Source organism: Diceros bicornis, chromosome 13 (genome assembly GCF_020826845.1).
Source record: "Diceros bicornis minor isolate mBicDic1 chromosome 13, mDicBic1.mat.cur, whole genome shotgun sequence".
NCBI lineage: Eukaryota > Metazoa > Chordata > Mammalia > Perissodactyla > Rhinocerotidae > Diceros > Diceros bicornis.
The window spans coordinates 27,403,366-27,425,435 of NC_080752.1; the positions used below are offsets into that span (position 1 = coordinate 27,403,366).

General features: G+C 53.0%; 1 protein-coding gene across 2 annotated transcripts in view; it reads left to right on the top strand.

The window, feature by feature from the left end:
* CAMTA1 (calmodulin binding transcription activator 1) overlaps positions 1–22,070 on the top strand; it is an 864,246-nt gene that overhangs the window by 639,765 nt on the left and 202,411 nt on the right. Inside the window, exon 7 of one of the 2 annotated variants that reach the window (XM_058552795.1) lies at positions 4,415–4,471. The exons of the other annotated variant lie outside the window; for it this stretch is intronic. Coding sequence (XP_058408778.1) covers positions 4,415–4,456 — 42 coding nt within the window. The 3' untranslated portion in view covers positions 4,457–4,471. Of the gene's footprint in view, positions 1–4,414; positions 4,472–22,070 lie in introns of those variants that run through there. 2 annotated transcript variants of the gene reach the window in all.

Below are 22,070 nucleotides of genomic sequence, written 5' to 3' on the forward strand. Positions count from 1 at the left end.
GGTTTATAACTCGGCCATAAAAACACACAAGGCCCGAGGCCTGGACTGTACCACGCACAGCTGCCTGGGTCCCTTCCAGGTCTCCGGGCGGGGACATCCAGCAGACGCGCCACAGAACAAAAAGCTGGGGTGTGAGGCTTCCACATCTCGATGTGAGGGGATGTGAAAACGGGGCCTCCTTCCTGCCAGCCAGCGGGCTGTGTGCTCCAAACAGCTGCCACAAAGGGCTGTCGAGACTTAGTGAAGCCAGGATGCCTTTTGACAGGTGGGCAGAACTCCAATGGGGAAAATCTCGCTCACCCATCAGAGAGTCTCCTGGGCCCACAGTCTCTGCCATTCTTCCCTCATTCTGCCCCCAGAACAGCTTCTCCAAGGCCATTTGAGTGCCCTTCCGGCAGGCCCACTGACCCAGGGACCAGACAGATGACTTTCAGACTGATTTTCAAGTAGGAAGAGTTTCCACGTTGAGTAGGATAGGACTTGGAATAACGCTCCCCGTTTACATTACAGCGCTGGTTACACAGTCGCTTGTTTTAGAAAGTGGAAGGAGGAACACCAGCCGTTCTCAGGCCCCAGGAGCTTGTAAAGGAAATGCCGATGCCCCCCGACCCCTGCCTCCCGCCCCGGAGTTAATTGGATTGATCTGGGGCTGTTTAGTTCAGCAATCCCCAGGTGAACCCGCAGGTGGTTGTCAGGGAAGGACACAGCCTGGAGACAGACCCGGAAAGGCTGGTGATGTTTTTGGGACCCTCTTTCCCCCCAGAACGTGGCCAGGCCCCTTCTTGTCGCTGAGGCTCCTAGGCACCTCGGATCTGTGCTGAGACTAGACTGTCAGCCAGCAGCTTTCCTGGTCCCTGAGCTCCACTCTGCAGAGGAAGCCCCTTCCACACCGTCTCCTGGGAGCCACAGGGACAGAACAAGGCCAGCGGGAGTGCTGGGCCGCGGGAGCCCACTCTGTTTTCTCTGTTTCTTCTGAGGCTCCCAGGATTTCTGATCCAGACTTGGGAATCACAGGCTTGTCTGGATAAACAGAACCACATCCCAGGGTTGCCCAGCTCGGAGCCTGGCTGCTACTCAGGGACTCCTGCCCACACAGAGCTGAGGCCTTTCCTCTGTGGCGTGCCAGCTGTCAACCCGTGAGAGTGCTTTCCATTCATTCATTCATTCATTCACTCGGAAATGTTCACTGAGCACCAGCTCCATGCTCGTCCCTGCTCTGGGCATCTGGAATGTGCCAGAGACCAGAGCAGACCCAGGGCCCTGCCTCGGGGCCTTACCCCCAGCAAGGGAGACGCCACTGAACAACAGACAGCATCAGTAAACTATGTAATACGGAGGAGGTGACCAGTGCTGTGGGAAAGAGACAGTTAAGCAGAACAAGGAGATCAGGAGTGTCCTGGAGGGGGGAAAGGCTGTGATTTCAAGTGGGGGGGGGCAGCAAGTTAGTCAGGTTTGCTACGATACTGCTGCATAACAAACAGCCTGGGAATCTCGGTGGCAAGAACATATATTAGTTTCTCACTCCAATCGTAGCGGCTGCAGTAGCTCTGCCCAGGCTGAGGGGCAGGTTCGGGTCTGTCCTGTGTGCCTCTGGGACGGTGGCTTACTGGGGAGTCATATCTGCCCCCACTGCAGTAACCAAAACAAGTCACGTGGTGGGCCAGCATCCATGGCCTGGGAAGTAGAGAAGGAGAGAGTGCTGTTTGCAGAATAGCAGTGCAGTCTCCCGAAGGCGCAGGCCACGCTGAGACAGTGGCTCCTCTGTGGGAGCAAAGCCCAGGAGGCTGGAGAGAGGGGCCAGGAGAAAGTGGGGCAGACCTTCCAGGAGAAAGTGGGGCAGAGCTTCCAGGTAAAGGGACCAGATGGTGCCAGGGCCTTTGAGTGAGCCAGGCCCCTTCACGGAAGTGAGTGGTGCTGTGGCGGTGGGAGGGAAGGTCCTAGAAGGGGAGATGGTGGCGGGCTCTTGAGCTGCTTTTCTCCGAGTGAGATGGGAGTACTGTGGGTTTTGAGTGACTTACATTCCAGCACCATCCCGCTGGTCTCTTTATCAGAGGGAGACTGTAGGGGGACAAGGTTGAGGCAAGAGGCCAGGTGGGAGGTGCTTTCAATGACCCAGATGTGAGACACTGGTGGTCTTCACAGTGGAGCTCTGGGGTGGTGAGAAGAGGCCAACTCCAGACAGGTTCTGAGGTTGAGCCATGGGGTCTGCTGGCCAACCAGATGTGGGGTGTAGAGAAAGAGAAGGTTCCAGATTGAGTCCTGGGGTCTCGTCAACAATGATGGAGGCCGTGGGGGTTCAGGAGTGCTGCCCTGGAATTTTAGTTGGAGAAGCCTGTAGATCTGCATTAGCTTCCCAGGCCTGCTGCAATAAAGCACCACAGACTGGATGGCTTAACAATGGAAAGTTGTTGTCTCACAGTATGGAGGCTGGAAGACCAAGATCAAGGTGACGGCAGGGTTGGTTCTGTCTGAGGGCTGCGAGGGAGAATCTGTTCCAGGCGTCTGTCTGAGCTTCTGGTGGTTTGCTGGCAATCTTGGGTGTTCCTTGGCTTGAGGAAGGATCGCCCGGACCTCTGCCTTCATCTGCACTTGTGTTCTCCTGGTGTGCAAGTCTGTGTCCAGATTTCCCTTTTTGTAAGGACACCCATCACATTGGATCAGAGGCCCACGCTACTCCAGTATGACCCCTTCTTAACTCAACCAATTATGTCTATTTCCAAGTAAAGTCATGCTATGGACTGAATGATCGTGTCCCCCCAAAACTCATATGTTGAGGCCCTAACCCCTCGATGTGCTGGTATTTGGAGGTGGGGCCTTTAGGAGGTGATTAGGGTTAGATGAGGTCAGGAAGGTGGGGCTCCCCTGATGGGGTTAGTGCCCTTATAAGAAGAGGAGGAGACACAAGAGCTCTGTCTCCACCATGTGAGGTCACAGCTCTCACCAGGAACCAAATCTGCCTGCACCTTGACCTCGGACTTCCAGAGAAATAAGCGAGAAATAAATGTCTGTTGTTGAAGCCCCCCAGCTTGTGGTATTTTGTTAGAGCAGCCAGAGCTGACTTGGTCATAGTCTGAGGTACTGGGGACTTCAACTTGTGGACTTGGGAGGTACAAATCAGCCATAACAGCAGCCAAGTGAGGAGGGCTCCTCACAGGGCCCCACATCTGGCTCTGATCCCCCACGCCTCGGAACCTCTTCCCAGCTCCCCAGGCAAGTGGGGGAGCTTGGATTCTCCTTGGTCATCCTGCTCTGCCCAGCCAGCCCCCAGCTCCCGGAAGGAGCTGTCCACACACTGGGCAATGCCTGGGCCGACATCTCCTCTCGGGAGCTGGGCAGCTCTGGAAGGGACGTGCACATGTGGGTAGAGGCTGCCATTCTGTGGTTGATCTGTTCAGCATTGAGCACCTACTGTGTGCCGTGCCCCCTGGGGAATTTGGGAATGTGTCAGAGAGAGTCTAGGGGCTGGGAAAGGGCTGGAGTATGGCCTCCTGGGAAGACTTTGAAGGACAAGTAAGATTGGTCCTCAGGGGAAAGAAGGGACCCTCCCCTTAGAAACTACTGCTGGGGAGCACAGGCGGAGAGCCCCGTGCCCAGGCGGAGCTGTCACCAGAGACAGGGGCCGTGAGGAAACAGTCTGAGCAGCTATGGGTCCTGGGGCGTCTGTGGCTGTTTCACATGGGACCCCTGGGGCTCCCTCTTTGTTACTGCAGAGCACAGAGGCTGAGATACGACAGAGATTCAAGATGGTCCTGGAGGAAAAACCAAAAGGACGAGTTTCTATTGCTTTCTGCTTGGCTCTGAGACCCAGACGGGTCCTTGCAGGCCCTCCCTCTCAGATCACGGCCCCTCATCCACATCACTCATGGCAGTTTTTGTCTGGCTCCGGCGGTTCCTTGCTCTCGTGAACTTGGGAGTGTTCCTTAAGATGTTAGGGAGAAAGAGGCCACAAGGAGCAGCATCTAAAGCACAGACTATGGCGCCAGACTGCCTGATTCTCGTCTGGCTGCCACTTTCCAGCTGTGTGACTTTGGATGAGTCACTTAACCTCTCTGTGCCCTCGTGTCCTCCTGGGTTACATATGCGAGTACTGAGCACAGAGCTCGGCGCCTCTCTCAAGGGCTCAGTCAGGGGTGGGCTCAGCCCAGGAGCCCCTGTCCAGGGCTCTTGCTGGGATGCCAGGCTGTCCCTTAGCAAGGGTGACTTCTCCCATGTGCCCTGTTCCACGCCAGCCTAGCTCATCTTAAAGTGAGAGGCAGCTAGTCCAGGCTCCAACGTTCTCCCAAGTAACTCTTCCTTCGTCCCCTGCTCAGCTCACCCCTGATGTGAGCCTCAGACAGACCTGACTTCACTTTTGCCTGGAATCTGCGGGTCTGCTAAATAACCCAGGCTCTTGCCTTTCCTTGGGACTTAACAGGTGCAGAGGACAACAGGGCAGAGGAGCATGGGTCCCAAATAAGACCATCTGCCTGATCCTGGCCTCTGAGCAGGAAGGATTGTGGAGCCTGGTGGCTCAGACCCAGGGGCTCCGGGTGCTGATGGCCCCCAAGTCTTGGCCTGCCCTGCATCACGCCCTGCCCAGTGGAGCATCTCAAGATAGAGAGGCCCGGCTCGGCACCAGCCTCCCCCAGGCCAGCCCCCTGGTCCAGCGCAAGAGAACTTGCTCCGCTCCTGCCTCCCTGTGGACTGAGAGATGTGTGCTGCTTTTGTAAGTCTCTGCCACTCCACACAGAGTCGCAGGCTTCACCACAGAGGGGTTTTGTTTGGAACTTAAAACACTTGCTCAAATTAATGACCAAAAATGTCAGATGTGTCCACAGCTAATTATTCATTAGATGCTTAATTAGTGTGGGATGATCATGACATTTTAATGTTATTAATTTTTATACTGTAATAGGAATTAAATTGTTCTGCTGTCCAGAAGCCTCCTGTTGGAATCATGTTGTGGAATTGGGGGCTGGGAGGAGGCAGGGGTCGTGGGGGCAGCCAGTGGCGTCCAGGCAGCTCGCTGGTCAGGGTCCAGAGCCCACACGCCCCTCCTCTGGCCTGAGAGAAGCTTCCTCCAGGCTACAATGCAGCCTCCTCGGAGCTCGACCCTTCAGATGGCCGGGCTAACAGTAGGAGCAGCTGGAGTGGGAGGAAGAGGTAGACCAGATGGCTCCCCAGGGCTCCCTCCTCTTCAGATGTTTCAGGTTGTGTGTTCCTCGTTCCCTCACCCCAGATGGGTAAGGAAATCCAGGAAACCATCCTGAGAACCCCACCTGGAAAGGGGGAAGGGACAAAGGCTGTCCCACCCCAGCGGGCAGCAGAGGACCACTCTATGGTCACAGACCTGCTCCCCACTCCCCACCGTCCAGAGAAAGGGGCCCACTTGAAGGAGATGGTGCATATTTTTAGACAAATGAAAGGAAGGCCTGTCTGCCAGTGACGGGGGTCGATGTGTGGGACACTTAGTGGTCTCTTCTTTGTAAAATGGACATAGCTCTATTATTAGTTTCTAATTATGAAAATCATCCATGCCCATGTTTAAAAATCCAACAATACAGAAAAGTAAAAAGCTAATAGAAATCACATGAAATCCCACCATTCAGATATAATAACTCTTGATACTCTTAGTGTATGAACTTCCATGCTATTTTTAGGCACATAATTGTGTGGACTTTTATTAAAAAAATACTTATACTATATAGTGCTATCTTGCAATGTGCTTTTTTTCACTAGATAACATCTCATGAGCATCTTTGCAGGCTAATGGATATAGATCTACATGATCCTTTTTAGTGGCCACGTCGTATTCCATTCCACAAATACGCCGTAATTTACGTGAGCAGTCTCGGTAGCGTCCATTTGATTCTCTGTCAGTCTTCACAGTTAATTCCCACTGCTCCACTATCATGCTTTTTGTGTCAGTCTGGTTATGCCCTCGGGATAATTCCTAGAGACGGGATTGTTGGGTCACAGGGAGACTTTTCACAGCAGGAAAACTCTGAGTCCACATTTACCTGTGACTTGGCCAAGTGTCTTAATTTCCCTGAAGCTCTTCCTCCACCTGTGAAATGGGTATAATATAATAATACTGTTTTTCTGAGTCGTGGTGAGGATGGCAAGACCCAGCACAGAGCCGGGCACTTAGTAGGTGCTGCGAAATGTCCTTCCCTTTTCTGCAGCCACTATGTGCTAACTCTCAGTTTACAGAGCATTTTAGTGTATTTTATCTCTTCTAATCTTGTTATTCCAAAGGGAAGGACAAGTGAAAAAATACGAAGGCTTGAGAGGGGCTTGGCTAAATTCCTGGGTGGGTGATTCTAGTTGAGCTGGTAGGGAGAGGGGGTGATCTCTGGGGTTCATCCTTAAACCTTCAAGGTCAGAGGTGCCTAGGGCAACCAACACGTGCTTCCATACACCGTGTCATGGACCCCCCCATCAGAGAAAGAAATGTGGTATCCATTCAGTTCTAGGAGCTACTTTCTGATGATAAGACCCATCCCAAAACGGACAGGGGAGTCCCAGCAAAGGTCTGAGCTGAGATCCTGCCGTGGAAGGTGGTGGTCCCCCAAGGTGGCCTGGAAGACCCTTCCTGCACCCAGCTCTGAGTGCCCGTGACTCCGACCCAGGGGCTGTTTCTGAGGTTGAGCCTCTTGTTTAGGAAGCTCAGGAAATCAACAGAGTCGTCAGATACTCTCGACTTTCTGGCCTGGAGAAGAGGGATGGGGGCACAGAGAAGCTTCTCTGGGGGGATGAGAAGGCATTCGGGCAGCCACAGGGCATCAGGTTAGATTTAAGAAGAATGTGTCAGGGACAGGAGACCCTATCGGCAATTCCCAGGGCTGGTTGTAGACCCTCTTTCTCACACAATTTGAAAAGAATGCCTAGTAAAGTGAAGCTGGCCGTTGGAAGAAGTCCCCTCCAGAGGTGGAGCTGGACCTCCTAGAGGCTGAGCCGCTGTTTCTAATATGCGTCTTCTCTCCTCTCCATTGGCCCCTCCATTCAGGCCTGACCCTCATCCATGCCAACTTCATCAGGAGCCCCAGGGACGGCCCCGTGCTGGGTGACGAGGTGTGAGAGTGGAGGGGTCCATGTATGTGAAGTCCCCACAGGCAGCTGCCTGTGGGAGAGGCGCCCCATCCACCCTGAGGAAGTCAGCCGGAAGAACAGGGCGTGAGGTTGGGCAGCCTGAAGGGCAGGGCGCCAGGCTGACCCCATGCAGTGAGGACGACGTGTCTCACAGCTCTGTGCAGTTGACTCTTCCTGAAATGGAAAGTGCCCATCACTTACTGCTGCCATCTCCCTAGAAGCCAAATGTCATAACAAAAATTCATGAGTATGCACACATCCCGAGGGCAGAGGGAATCTAGCAAATACTAATCTCCCTTCTGAGGTTGAACTTGACAATACCCCCGGTAAGTGTTCCGAAAACACGGCCTGTGATGCCTGCATGCCTGCCAGACCCTGTGCCCGAGGATGGCTCTGGTGCCGAGGCGAGGGACCCTGGCCCTGGGCCAGGAGCAGAGCCCATCCGCCCCCCTCCCAGGAGAAGAAGGGGGCCCCCAGGAAATCTCCCAGCCTTCCTCCCTGCCCACCCACCACCGCAGACAGCCTGCTCCAGATGAGAGGGAGACGGAAGAAAAAAATGTTAATATGCAGTTGAAGTTGAGATAATAAACAGATGCTCTAATTAGAAGTCTTCTCAGATCATCAAAAGCTCATTTACAAGGTGAGATGCCAGAGGTGCCCTGGTGCCGTGTGGAGCTCTGTGCTGCGAGGCGTTTGGGGAGGACCCTCACCTGTCTCCTTGTGGCCTTGGCAGGTGGGCAGGGGCCGGGAGAGGCGGGAGGGGCAGGGAGGTCTTCAGCCAGGCCTCGGGAAGGGCGGCTCCTGCTCATGGCACGTCCACGGGTGGCTCTCCTGCACAGCCACCTACCGGGCCGACTTGGCAGAGGTAGCTCCATGCACCTGGAGCCCTCTGCTGCTGGGGGCAGCCTGGACACCCCGTCGAGGGGTCCACGGATCCTTGGAGCTGGAGGCAGAGCTTCTTCCTGGCTTTGTGAATCTCCCTGGAATGTTCCTCCGCCAGGGACCTTCCTTGTCCCCGCCTCACTGTACATCGACCTGAGCTGCCTGTAACCACCTCCACGACCTGGGCTGCTGATACCCAAATCTCCTTCTCCAGCCTCGAGCCACCCCTGAGCTGCAGACCTGCATATCCTGGTGCCTGCCCAGACGCTCCCCTTGAGCAGCCCCACACCCTCCACTTGGTAGGAGTGATGCTGAGGCCACCTTCAGCCCACCCTCTCCTCCCTCCTGCTCCTCCTCTGCTCCCTCTGTCACCCCCACTCTGGGCAACTCACACCTGTCAGTTCTATCCTACACATCCCCCCAACCCTGTCTGTCCAGCCTCTCTATCCTCATGGTCATGCCCTCCCCGGGTTTCCCACATCTGCCCTTGGCTGTTATCATTTCCCCGCTCCTCTTGGGGACGTCAGCTGTCCTTGGCTGCTCACGTCCACAGTGCCCTCGGTGGTGATCTTTCCAAAACATGTCACTTCATGTCATTCCCCACCCAGAAGTCTTCAAAGGCCCCTTGTCCTACAGGAGAAAAAGCAACTCCCACACAGAGCTCCCGCTGGCCTTGGTAGACTCCGGCTGCCCCCGCCAGCACCCCGGCTCTGTCTCCAGGAACACCAGACTTGGGGCTCACAGACCCCCCTGCCGTTCCCTGACGTCACCAGGCTGTCTCTCAGGCTGCTGCCCTCCACCTGGACCACCCCCTTTCTCCTCCTCCTCCTCCTTTTTCAAGAAACACCTCAAACCTGAAGGAGAGTTCACTTTGGGCAGGTCCCCTGAACCCACCCCTCCCAGGCTCACATGGGGTCCGTGGACGGGGGTCCATGGACCGCTGCATCAGAAGCACTTGGGAGTTTATTGAAAGCGCAGAGTCCTGAGACCACCTGGGTCCTGTGGGATCAGAACCTCTGCAGGTGGAGCCTGAATCAGCCTTTCAAATACGTCCCCACGCTGAGGTTCAGAAACTGCTGTCCGATGCTGTCACTGGACATTAATGGACTGTAAATTTATTTAGGGCCAGGATGGCGTCTTGTCTTCTCTGTGTCCCAGCGTCTAATGCTGGTTGTGTGTATGTTTGTTTTCAACCTTCTTTGAGGGCTTTCTCGCTCAAGCATTGTGTTAAACTCTTTACTTGCATCAATCATGTAATTTTCAAAACAACTCTAGGAGGCGGTGCTGTGGTCACCTCCATTTCACAGATAAGGAAACCGAGGCACTGAGAGGTTGAGTGACTTGCTTAAATTCACAGCTAGTAGATGGTGGAGCTGGGATTCGAACCCAGCAGTCTGGTTCCAGCTCTGAGCTCTTAACCACTCTGACGGATTCCCTCCCAGTGTCCGGATGAGGTAGATGCTGAATGGATGGACGGATGAGTTCATGAAAGGTCACTTGCTTGGATGAAGGGACACACGTTGTGTTTGGGAACATGCTCAGCTCCAGCTTCCGGGTCTGGGGCTCTTGGCCAAAGCATAATCTCCCCCCAGCATGGCTGTCTTATAGGGGAACGCGGAAAAAGAGGCACCTCAATCCCCACCACAGCCCTTCTGCCTGCCCGTCACTCCACCTGAGGGTGGTGAGATGCTGGGCCTCTTCAGCTCCTGGCCTTGCCCCTCAGCCACGCAACAGTCCGCTCAAGGAAGGTTCTGGCAAAGGCACGCAGTATGTTCAAAGGGAGTCTGGCCGGTGGGACTGGTGTCTGTCAGCACACCTGGAGCAGATGCAGGCTGACAATGGCCTCTGCCAGGGACTATCTATAGAGTTCTGCTAACACAGTGCCTGGAGCTGGCTGGGCGAAATCTAATTCCTGGCCAAATGGAATAACTTGGAGCAGAGAGTTACTCCGTTAGTGGCCGGGCACCGGGGTGAGGTCCTTCTTAGAAGGGCTGAGTGTGAGCTTCTTGGTGGGAGTGGGGCAAGCAGGGCATAGCGTTGGGTTCCGATCTCCCTGAGCCGTCAATCATGAGTGTCACAGGGCAGATGTGGATCTGCCACAGGGAGGGTCCTGCTGAAGGTATGCTTCTCCTTGCAGCAAGAGAGAAGCCCATGGGGATGCATGATCTGCCTGCTAGCCTTGTTGGGCAGCTTCCCAAGAGGACAGCAGGGGCATCTCACTGGGTACCATGTTGGGGCACAGTGGCTGCTGAGGATGGCCCCTCCCCCTGCCGGTCCCGGGATCCCATGCTGAGGACCCAAAGAGCCACGCTGCCTCCTGCATCTTGCTGCAGAATGGGGAAGGAGGATGTTGGTGTCTGATCCTTCCCATCTAAGAAAGGCCCTGGCACCTTCCCTACCTCTGATTCCTCAGGTATCCACAGTACCTTCCAGAACATCATGGCCTGTACCCAGACCAGCCTTCCCTGAGCACAGCCCTCCAGAGACTGCAAAGTCCCCTCCAGACAGACAGATGCACGCACACGTCACCTTTCCAGTTATAATGCCTGACTAGCCAGTACTGAGCATTAGTGGCTCCCAAATGCTTGTCTTCAATCCTTTGTAGCTTGTGATAAAGTTCTTATCAGTGCATGGAGAAATGGGAGAAATACGAAAAATGTGGTGAGCTTTGCATAAACTAAATGTTCAGTTTAAACAGACTCTTTTATTCTGAGACTGTGACCTTCCTGTTTTTTTAATGCTTAAAACGCCCTTTCTCTTATGAAAGCATGGTGACAGTAGATGGGGTGATTGTTTTTTAATGACTTATTTGGCGCAATTAAAAGGCGACATCCTTGTCAGTTCCCTCATCTTTAATTGAAAATTTTTATTGAGATCATTATAAATTCATATGCAGTTGTAAGAAATAGTACAGAGCAATCCCATATACACTTTACCTACTTTCCTCCAATGGTAACATTTTGCAAAAGGCTAGTACAATTTTATAACCAGATGTTGACACTGATACAATCCACCAGTCCTACTCAGTTTTCTCCATTTTTACCTGTTCTTATTTGCATGCACACATGTGTGTGATTGGTGCTATACAATTTTATCACAGGTGTATGTTTGTATATCTACCACCACAATCAAGATATTGACTGGAAGTGCATCCACGTTATTTTGGTATCAACAGTTCACTCCTTTTTATGGCTGAGTAGTATTCCATGGTATGGAGGTACCACTGTTTGTTTAACCATTCACCCATTGCAGGACATCTGGGTGTTTCCAGTTTTGAGCTACAAATGAAACTGCTGCAAACATTATGTGCAGGTTTTTATGTGCACATAAGTCTTTGTTTCTCTGGGATAGATGCCCAAGAGTGCAATGGCTGGGTCATATGGCAGCTGCATGCTGAGCTCTATGAGAAACTGCCAAACTGCCTTCCAGAGCAGCTGTACCGTTTTACATTCCCTCCAGCAGTGTACGAGGAATCCCTTTCTCACTAGCGTTTGATGTTGTCACTATTTTTCATCTGAGCTGTTCTGATAGGTGTGTGGTAATGTCTCATTATGGTTTTAATTTACATTTCTTTGAAGCTAATGATGGTGAACATCTTTTTATGTGCTTACTTGCCGTCTGTATATCATCTTCGGTGAAATGTCTATTCACGTCTTTTGCCCATTTCTAGTTGGGTGGCTTGATGGTTTTGACTGTTGGATTTTGAGAGTTTCTTTATATATTCTCCATACTAGTCCTTTGTTGGATATGTGGTTTGCAGATATTTTCTCCCAGTCTGTGGCTTGTCTTTTCATCCTCTTCAAATGGGCTTTGGCAGACTAAAAGTTTTTAATTTTGATGAGGTCCAGTTTATCAATTTTTCCATTTTTGAATCATGCTTTTAGTATCAAGTCTAAGAACTCTTTGCCTAGCCCTAGGTCCCAAATATTTTCTCCTATTTTTTTTCTAAAAGTTTTATAGTTTTACTTTTTACATCTAAGTCCATGATCCATTTTGGTTAATTTTTGTATAAGATGATTTTTGCCGGTGGACGTCCAATGGGTCCCACACCGTTTGTTGAAAAGATTGTCCTTCCTCCATTTAGTTGCTTTTGTACCTTTGGCAAAAATCAGTTGAGCACATTTGTGTGGGGCTATTTCTGGGTTCTGTATTATGTTCCATTGATCTATGTGTCTGTCTCTCCTCCAAAACTGTACTGTCTTGAGATACAGATATAAATATAAATATAGATACAGATGTATGGTTAGCCCTCACTATCAGGTAGAGTGACTCCTCCTGCTGTATTTTCTTTTATTTTAGCTATTCGAGGGCCTGTGTCTTTCCGTATAATTTATAGAATACATTTTTCTATGTCTATTAAAAATATTGCTGTGATTTTGATAGGAATTGCATTAAACCCATAGATAACTTTGGAGATAGTTGACATCTTCGCTATGTTGAGTCTTCCAATCCATGAACAAGGTACATCTTCTTAGGTCTTCTTTGATTTTGTTCATCAGCATTTTGTAATTTTCAGCATATAGATTGCATATATGTTTTGTGAAGTATACACTTAAGAATTTCATTTTCTTTGGAGCTATTGTAAATTTTATTGTGTTTTTAATTTCAGTTTCCACATGTTCATTATTAGTGTATAGAAATGCAATAGCTTTTTCTGTGTTGATCTTATATTCTGTGACTTTAATGCACTCACTTATTAGTTCTAGAAGATTTTTTCCGTAGGTTTTGTAGATTCCTTGGGATTTTCTATGTAGACAATCATGTCATCTGCAAATTGGGACGGTTTTATTTCCTCCTGGCTGACCTGTATGCCTTTTATTTCTTTTTCTTGCCTTATTGCCGTAGAACCCTCTGTGCTACATTGGATAAGAGAGGCGAAAGCAGACATACGTGCCTCGTTCCCCCAGCTGCAGGGGGAACGAGGCACGGGGGAGAAGCATTCAGTCTAATCATTAAATATTATGTTAGCCATAGACTTTTTGTAGATGCTTTTTATCAAGTTGAGATAATTTCTATTTCTAACTTGCCCAGAGAGTTTCCTTATTTGTTAAACTTTGCTGTTGGTAAAATCTGAAACTTTGGGAATTGCCAGATTGTACCATACACAGGGCTGCATTTCACAACCACTCTCTCATTCGATCTTCAGGGGTCCACAGTGGCAGGTAAGGGGTCCAGGGCTCTCAGCTCAAGTTTTTGACTCTAGATCCTATCTTTCTGCCCACCCATTCCGCTCTCCTCCGCTGAGGCCACTCTTCTGGGCCATGATCCCAGCCAGTGTCCAGAAAAGAAGCTCTGACAAACCAGTGCAGGCCACTCACCCCTTCGTTTATTCACTATTCATTCATTCATTCATTCATTCAGCAAGCCCTGAGTCCCCTAGGCCAGGCCCTGGAGGACAGAAATGAAGGCATGCACACTTTGCCCTTGAGCAACCTGGTCTAATACACAAACTCCGTGTGCCCCTCCCTCCGTTGTAGCCCTAGCACGTCATCTGTGACTGTCCCCCTCCCTGCTCCCCTGGGGCTGGCCAGGGCTGTGGTTCCAGGAGTTGTTCGCTCCACCATTGTCTTTTTCCAGGAAGCATGTATCCCAAACAGCCCCAAAGCCCACCCTTCTCCTGGTTGCCCTGCAGCTGGGGGAAGCAGCCAGCTGGCCCTGGGCCTCCATTTCACTGCCTCTCCCGTACCAGAGCCTCCAGCCCACGGCAGGCAGAGGACAGACCAACCTCCTCATGCCATGCCTGTCCCAGCCCTGATGCTGGAACCTTCTGCAGAGCCACGAGCCGCCTTACTCCCCACAGCCACAGTTTGATATACTATTGATGCTCTTTTTTTTTCAATCAAGGGAACAATTTCTCTATATGCAAATCTCTTCGATAATAATAATATTATTATCAGAGTGGCCTCAGGCAGAGTCTGGATGAATTGGAGAGCAGCGAGTTTATGGTTTTCAGCATAACAGCCATGAGCATCATCACGGGCTCCTGGGAGCAGAGGGAGGCTCATTTCCCCTTGAACAGTCCCAGCCAGGAAGATGGCGGCAAGTGTCAAGCATTCTCATTTGAATACCTGAGAAACCACACCACCCTCCCCTGCTCCCCGCACTGCCCCTCCTCCTGCTCGGGCGGGGGCCAAGGTTGGACCACCTGAGCATCAGGCAGCCCGGAGCCAGGCCCTCCCTCCGTGAGCATTTGCTGAGCAGCCACTAACTGGAGGCAAATTACTGCCCAGGCCAGGTGGGCAGAGGGGACGGTGGCGGTGGCTGCTCACAGTCTGACGGGGGAGGCAGGCAGGACAGGGCTGGGTATATCGCCCGTCCATGACCCCACAAGCCCGGGGCCTATGGGAGCCCCCCACCCAGACTTGGGAGGCCCGCAGTGCCAGGACTCAGTGAGAGAAGTGAAGCACTCGCCACGGGCAGGAAATTTAAGGGGTGCCAAAAATCTCAGTGGTCAAGCCAACTAATGATTTAAAACAATGTTTTTAAAAATCAAAATTAATGCCAAAAATTCATGATAAACAAAACATCAAAATTTTAAATAAAGACAGGAAGCCTCTGGGAAGGCTTCCCAGAGAAGGGATGTCTTTGCTGCAACGAAAGCAGAAGACCAAGGAGGACAGAAGACGCACAGGGAAGGGGGCTTCCAGGCACAAGGAGGAAGAGCACCAGGGACCCCCCTCCTGCCCTGCCCCTGCAGGATCAGACCCAGGGTCCCGGGGGCTGGGTCCCAGCCTGGACCTGCAGCATCTGCCCTGAGCCCCTGCTGCGGCAGAGCCCCGGCCAAGCTCCACTGCCTCCACACCTTCCCCTTCCTAGGCCTGCAGCCCTGAACCCTCCTGCCTCCCCTGCAGTCAGGGTGTCGAGACAGGCTGGATGAAGGCCCATCCACAGGCCTCCCCTACAGCGGAGGAGGCGGAGGCTGTGGACACTGCACCGCGGTCGTAGCTGTTGGGTGGTTTCCTGGAGGTTCAGAAAGAAGTACCAAGAGCCATTTGGAGGGCAGAGGAGTCAGGGACAGAAATCCGAGGGTTAAGGGCAAGGTTGGGACAAAATGTAAGTGCACAGACAGGACTTCCATTGGGACAGCACAGACAGCTTCCTCTTGTCACAGGGGCAGGACCCCATCCAGGCACTGCCAGCCTCTGATAGGAAGGGGTTTGTCTCGTCAGGACCTGGGGGGAGGGGGTGGGGATTCACTGACAACAGACAGCCAGAGAGACTGGGGATGAAGCCCCGGTGGGGGGCGGGGACAACAGGAAGCAGAGGGGACAGCAGAGGATGTGGGGGGTGTGGCAAGCAGGGCAGCACGGAGGCCGGCCTTGCCTGGGTCCTCACCCTGCCAGAGCTCCACTGCCACCTGGGGGGAATGGAGACAACGCTGGCTCCGTGGCCCAGGGTCACATTACACAGGGCAAAAGAAGAGAAGGGGAAATTCCAGCAGTCCCCAGGCGTCTCCCTTTCTGACCCCATGGCCTGAAATAGCCACATCCTTGAGTTTCCATCCAAGGAGCAGCCCTGCGGGAACTAGACCCCACTCTTTCCCTGGTGCACCCCTTCCCTGCACCCTAAACCCACGTGAGGGCGTGGTCCCAAGGCCCCTTGCCCCCATCAAGGCTGTGGTCCTCACCCGAGCAGGAGCCTGCCCTGAATCAGAAGGGCCTGTTTACGGTTCATTCTTATAATGCCAGCAGCAGGGAAGAAGGACGTGAAGGGTAGTAAAATCAGAGAGGTGCGCCTGGCTTTGTTCAGAACGGATGTGCAAGGCACGGTCAGAAATGTCAGGAAGGACGGCGCGGTGAGGGGCGGGGGGACAGACAGCCCCCCAGCCAGCACCCCTGACATACACACTCACCCTCGCTCATATTCCCTCTCTCTCTCCTTGAGAACTTATTTATGCTCCAGACATGAATTGGAGAAAATTACCAAGGATTCCTTTGTCCCCCGTGATTTTATTAATACAGATGGCCTTGATGTAAGAAGGAGATCCTGGCTCACAGAGCAGGCCTGATGCAGAGTGGGCACCAAGCCCCTGCGCATGCTCAGGCCCACTAGGCACTTCCGCTCTCTTTCTCTCTGTGGAGGGACTGGCACATTTGCATGTCGGTCTAACCCCTTTATTTTTCACATGGGGAAACTGAGGCTCAGAGAGTGGGTTGCCCGAGTCACACAGGAGCAGACTGTGTTTTAAGCCTTGTCTCCAGCTCTCACTGGCCCTGTGACTGCACACAGGTGCCTCTCTTTTCTGAGCCTCAGTCTCACCTTCTGTGGTGGAGTTTATGCCATTAGGGTGGACTTGAGCATTAAACAAGGTAATGCCTGTGAAGCCGCCAGTCCAGAGCCCAGCACAGAGTCTGTGCTCACATACAGAAACTTCTAGGCCCTTCCTACACCCAGAACCCATCCCTGGGCCCTCTCTCTGGGGGTCCCATTGCAAAGCTGCAATGATGGGGAGGGGAACACGGGGGCTAAGCTGAGCTGGAGAGAGACAGGAATCTGCCCCGCACCTGCCAGGGACAGCCGCACCCTCTGCTGCTCGGCCTGGGCTACCTTGAGCCAAAGCTGCTTCTTTTCCTGTGGTTCATGAAATTTGTTGCTTCTTCTGCTGGCGCCTCCCTGGGGCCCTCGGAGAGCGAGAGTAGAGCAGAGTCTGGGAGGGCTCCCCCTCTCAGATGGAGAGGTGATGCCGCTCCATCCAATGGGCTCCATCCGTGGAGGGATTCCCTGTGACAGACAATCCCTTGATGGGGGGGGGGGTGTCTTACCATCCCCATGTTACAGATGAAGAAACTGTAGAGAGGTGACTTGCCCAGGGTCACACAGCAGGTACGTGTATAATCAAGATTCAGACCTGGTCTATCTGACCCCGAGACCCATGATGCACTGGCCTTCGCCCTCTCCTGCTACTTAGCTGGTCATTGAAGGAATGTGGAGAGCTGGGGGCAGCAGGGAATCCTCAAGTCATTCTCTTAGGCACCAGGCTCTCCGGATCTTCGCAGGAACTCAGAGGAGTGAGCTCTGCCCATTTTTCAGAGTGGAAGCGGGCAGCGAGGGCCTGTGAAGGGTACATGTGACCTCCCATGGGTGTGACATGCCTGTGGCTGACACAGCCAGGCCTGGAAAGACCCAGGAGGAGGAGCAAATGATACTGTGCAAGTTGACACCTTGCAAGAGGAAGAGGACCGTTAAGAGCCTGCCTGTCTACAGCTGAGGGGGGAGCTTGACTGCCAGTCCAGGCCCCACACTCCAGGGCACGGCTTTCTACGCCTGGTCACACCTTGTTCATATCACTTGTCCACTTATCAACTCTTCTTTTGGGAACCAAATAATTAAAGCCTAAAGGTCATCATAGTATTCAGGGCTCCATCTACAGCCTTGAGAGGGAACAAGAGTGACATACACCTGTGTTCCTGCCTTCTACTGGTGACCCTAGGCTCCAGTTCACCTCCTTGGCTGCCCTGAGGTGAGCAGGTGGCTCTGAATGGAGAGGCCAGGGACCCAGCCCTGTTGGGCCCAGCAGAGATGCGCCTCTGACATCCGGCAAGTTCCGGGTCCGTTGCCTCTTCTTTTCATAGCTCTCCTGTCCCTGAGCCCAGGAGGGCACCTGGCTCTTGGTAGGCACTTGAATACTTGAAAAATGTGTGCCTTTGTTTGCTCCATGCAGGTGGAGCAGGGCCTCTGTTCGCACAAGGTACAGAAAAAGCCAAATTTGGCATTCAGAAAAAGTGGGGGACGCAGTTGCAGGATGTATTAGAAAAGGACGGAGTTTGGAGCCAGATATAGATGGATTTTAACCCCACCTACAGCATTTCCCAGCTGCATGACCTTGAGCAGGCTACTCAGCCTCTCTCAGCACACGTTTTCTCATCTGTTAAATGGGGTGAGAACACCTACTTCCCACGGTTGTGGTGAGTTACATGAGATTCTATATGTGAAAGTGCCTGGGAGAGGGGCTGGCGTGTAGTAGGTGTGTTTAACAAATGGTGATGAGCGTGCAGCGCCTTCCCTCTTACTGTTACCCCACCCCATCTCCTCTCCTGGCTCACCCAAGATGGGGATGTTAGCTGTTGAGTACCTATGTCAGCATTACTCTGACGAGAAGACATTCGTCCGTCAGCAGTGGCTGACACTGCCGTCGGAATAGCCCACGGTGAAAGCGAGGCTCAAATCTCCACGTTCCTCAGCTTTCTGAAACTCGTGACACCTACAAGGAAACAGCCTGTGTGCGTTTCCTGTGGCTGCTGTAACAAATTACCACAAATGTTCTGGCTTACAACAACATGAATTTCTTACCTTACAGTTCTGGAGGGCAAAAGTTCGAAATCAGTCTCAGCAAGCTAAAATCAAGGTGTGGGCAGGGCCATGATCCTTCTGGAGGCTTCAGGGGAGAATCTGTCTCCTTGCCTTTTCCAGCTTCTAGAAGCTGCTTACCTTCCTTGTCTTGTGGCCTCACATCTCTCCAACCTCTGCTTCCATTGTCACATCACCTCCTCCAACTCTGACCCTCCTGCCTCCCTCTTATAAGGACCCTTGGGACTCCATTGGGCCCACTAGGATAATCCAGGATCATCTCCCGATCTCAAGGTCCTTCACTTAGTCACATCTGCAAAGTCTCCTTTACCACGGAAGTTCACACAGGCACAGGAACTAGACGTTAGGATGGGGATAGTTTGGAGGGGGCCATTATTTGGTCTACCGATCCACCCTACATTCTGAACAGTCACCTCTCTGACGTTTCTTACAAAAGAGGTAGCACCCGGGCCGGTGTCCTGAGGATTCCAGCCAGGTATGGGGTGCTCTCAGATAAACAGCCTTTCCCCTTAACTGATTGGGGCATGAAGCTACAGCTGGACCCTCAGTGCCCCGGCTCTGGGTGGAGACACCTCTTCTGGTGACTTCCAAGAGGAAGCACTGGGCTGTACCAATGAGTGTTCTGGCCTCTTTTACACTCCAGAAGCGTGGCCCCAAGCCAACTGCACTGTTTTTCCCTGCTACCTCTTTTGACCTTCCCCTGTCCAGTGCAACTCTCCAAGGTCAGGCCCAGGCTCTGTGCTAGGCCCTTGGCTCTGTTCCCAGCACACCATGCGGCTCCCTTGTCCCAGGAGTGAGTTTAGGCATCTTCACATGCCAATGAGCTAACTGGGGGAGCTTTTCTGTGTTTTGAGGCCAGAGGTTGACCCGGGGCTGCCCTTCTTCCAGGTTTGCCCTTCTGGCCCAAGGAAGACTCTCTAAGGATGCATTGTCTGGGGGATGATGGCTCCTGGCTAAGAGCGTGACCCAATTCAGATCCTGACCCGTCACTAACTGGCAAGTCAGGTCTCTGAGCCTCAGTTCCCCTCTCTGAAAACAGTCACATCTTCTTCAAGGGGCTGTTGTGACACTTACACAAGATAATCATCTATCAAGCTGACCTCGATGGCTGGAATACTGCAGTGATGCAGAGTCAGGGCAGGCCTAGGAACCCCGCTCCTAGCATCAGAGGGAAGAGTCAGCTGGCCGGAGGCAGGAGGAGGCAGGCCTGCCAGAGCCTGATGACAGCCCTGGGGGTAGGCAGACTTTCCTGGCACTTAAAGCCCCTGTTTGAAAGGCTCATTTCTGGGAAACGCAGGCCCCAGCAACTGAGAGAGGAGGAAAGTCATTTGATGTCCAGTGAGGCAAATAGTGTTGATTATTCAAACAAAGCTCCCAGAGGTGGCCAGCCGAGGCTCTGGTGGGGCCAGAGTCCAGCACCATCTGCTGTTGGAGTGCAAAGGTGGGAGAGCCAGAGCCCCTAGTTGAGCCAGACCCTCTGGGCAGGCCCTGGCCCAGCTCTGGGAGGCCCTGAGGGTGCCCAGATGGCCCACTTCCAGAACCCACGCTGGTATTCTGCAAGTGAGTGGCTGATCCTGTCCTGTGCCGAGCAGTACGAGGCCCTCACTGCTGTGAATCGTGCCCAGAGAGCTATTCCAGGCGGGAAGGGCCCCCCAGCGGTCATGCTCAGGCCCTGTCCTGCCTCAACGTGTCTCATCTGGTACAGCCCAGGCGCTTCCTCTTGGAAGTCACTACAAGGCATCTCCACCCAGTGCCAGGGCGCTAAGGGTCCAGCTCTAGCTTCATGCCCCCATCAGTTAAAGGGAAAGTTTCTCAGGTCCCACAAATTTCAGCCGGTGCTTGTCTTCCCGCCCACTCTCCTCCAGACCCATCTCTTTCAGAAAATGGTTGGAGATTGGGGACACAGCCAGGCTAATTCTCTAGACGTGGCTCCCAGAGGATGGATCTTTGCAGGGCCAGAAGGCAGGGGTCTGGATGGAAGCCCTGGGGGTGGGACCAGCAAGCCCCACCCAGGCCTGCTGCAGCACCGCCCGCACCCCACGCCCTAGATAAATGGCCCACATCTCCAACCGCTCCCAGCACTATCCTTGCTGGGTCTCGGGGCGCTGTCCACCTCTCTCCGCAGCAGAGCAGAGAGCAGGCCCGCTGAACTTCCCCGGAGCCGAGGATGACTTTTTCAGCTCCAGAGAAAACCCGACTTGTGTCTCTGCGCCCTCCATTGGCACCACCTTGTTACCGACGAGGGCAGCTGTGGAGCATAAGGACCTCCACAATTAGCGCCCAACCTTCCCAGCTGCCAACACCGTGACGCAGAGGCCGGGGCCTGGCCTGAGGAGGAGGGTCAGCAGGCCCGCCCTCCTGGGATTTACCGTAGGAGGCTGATCTGGTCCGAAAGCATTCCGTGTGGCTCCTTTGCCCTCTTGGCAATCAAAAAACAGAAGTCAAGACTCAAGGGAAAGGGCCTGGGGAGTTACTGCTCCACCTCCTTGAAGATCTTCCTCACGATGCTGGCGATCCATGTTCCTCGACGGAAGTGTAGAAACTACCGGTAGAATAGGCAGGACTGATCTCAAATTAAAGTGGCCTCACAGCCTGACTCTCAAAGATAACCACAGTTCATATTTGGGTAAAAATTCTTTCTTTCTGAAGACAAGCACAACTAGGAGCCACCTTTTCAGGAACCCAGATTACTCAGCTGTGAATAGCTCTGTACTTGCCGTCGGGCTGTTGAGTGTCTGCGTGGGTGTGGGCAAGGAGCTTTCGTACTGGGTCTGTGCCCTCACGGAGGTCCTGGCAAGGGGCAGTGGCGTCCCCAGTTGACAGATGAGAACACTGAGGCCTAGTGACTTGCACCAAGTTTCCTTGCAAATTTCCTTGCAAATCGAGGAAAGCAAATAGCTGCTGAGTGAATGAATGAGTGAATGAATGAGTGAAGGATGAACAGAGGTGCTCCACTCCACCCCGTAGTGCCTGACAATGTCCGTGAGAATATGTTCCCTGCCCCCCAGTGTAGAAAAGAGTGGAAAAGAGCAGAGTGGAAAAGAGCAGGGCTGGTCCCCCGGTGCTAGTCACCAGCAGGGAAGTCAGCCCCCTGCTCGAAGCTTCCTACCAGCTAACCAGAGCTTTCACCAGGTCCTGCCGTCCCACAGGCCTGTTGTGGGCACCGAATGCGTGGAGCCTCCACGAGGCCCGGGGAAAGGTTGGGACACCTTACAGAAGTCCAGGGGTACTCCAGGGGTGGAGGGGACCAGAGGCAGCATGAGCCAGCGAGGCAGAGGGTACTGCCTTGTGGGGAGGTGTGGGACAGAGACGGGCATGGGACAGGCTTGCCCCAGGTCACTGTGACCTTGAACTTGCCCCCACCTGCTTACCCAGGTGGAGTGGGCTCAGCCTGGATCCCTCCTCCTCCTCCTGCATGAACCGGGGTCCAGCAGCCCTCCCCTCTCTCCCCTTGTGGAGATGTGAAGCGATGAGATAGAGAAAGTGTACGTAACACATGGGCCTCTGGACAGGATTATAACAGCTCATCTTGACCTCATGCCAACCCTGTTTAGACACTGTCAACTCACTTGGTCCATACAGCACCCTTCAAGGCAAGTGCTGTTATTGTCACCCTCATTTTACAGATGAGGAACTTGGGGCACAGAGAGCTTAAGCAACTTATCTAAGATCACACAGTAAGTAAGCAAAAGAGTCAGGATTTGAACTACGCAGTTGGGCCCAGAGCCCTTGTTCCTCACTGCTTCCTCTGTGCAGAGGCTACAAACATTCACTCATGGGTCCCACTGGCCTGGCTGTAAATCCCAGAT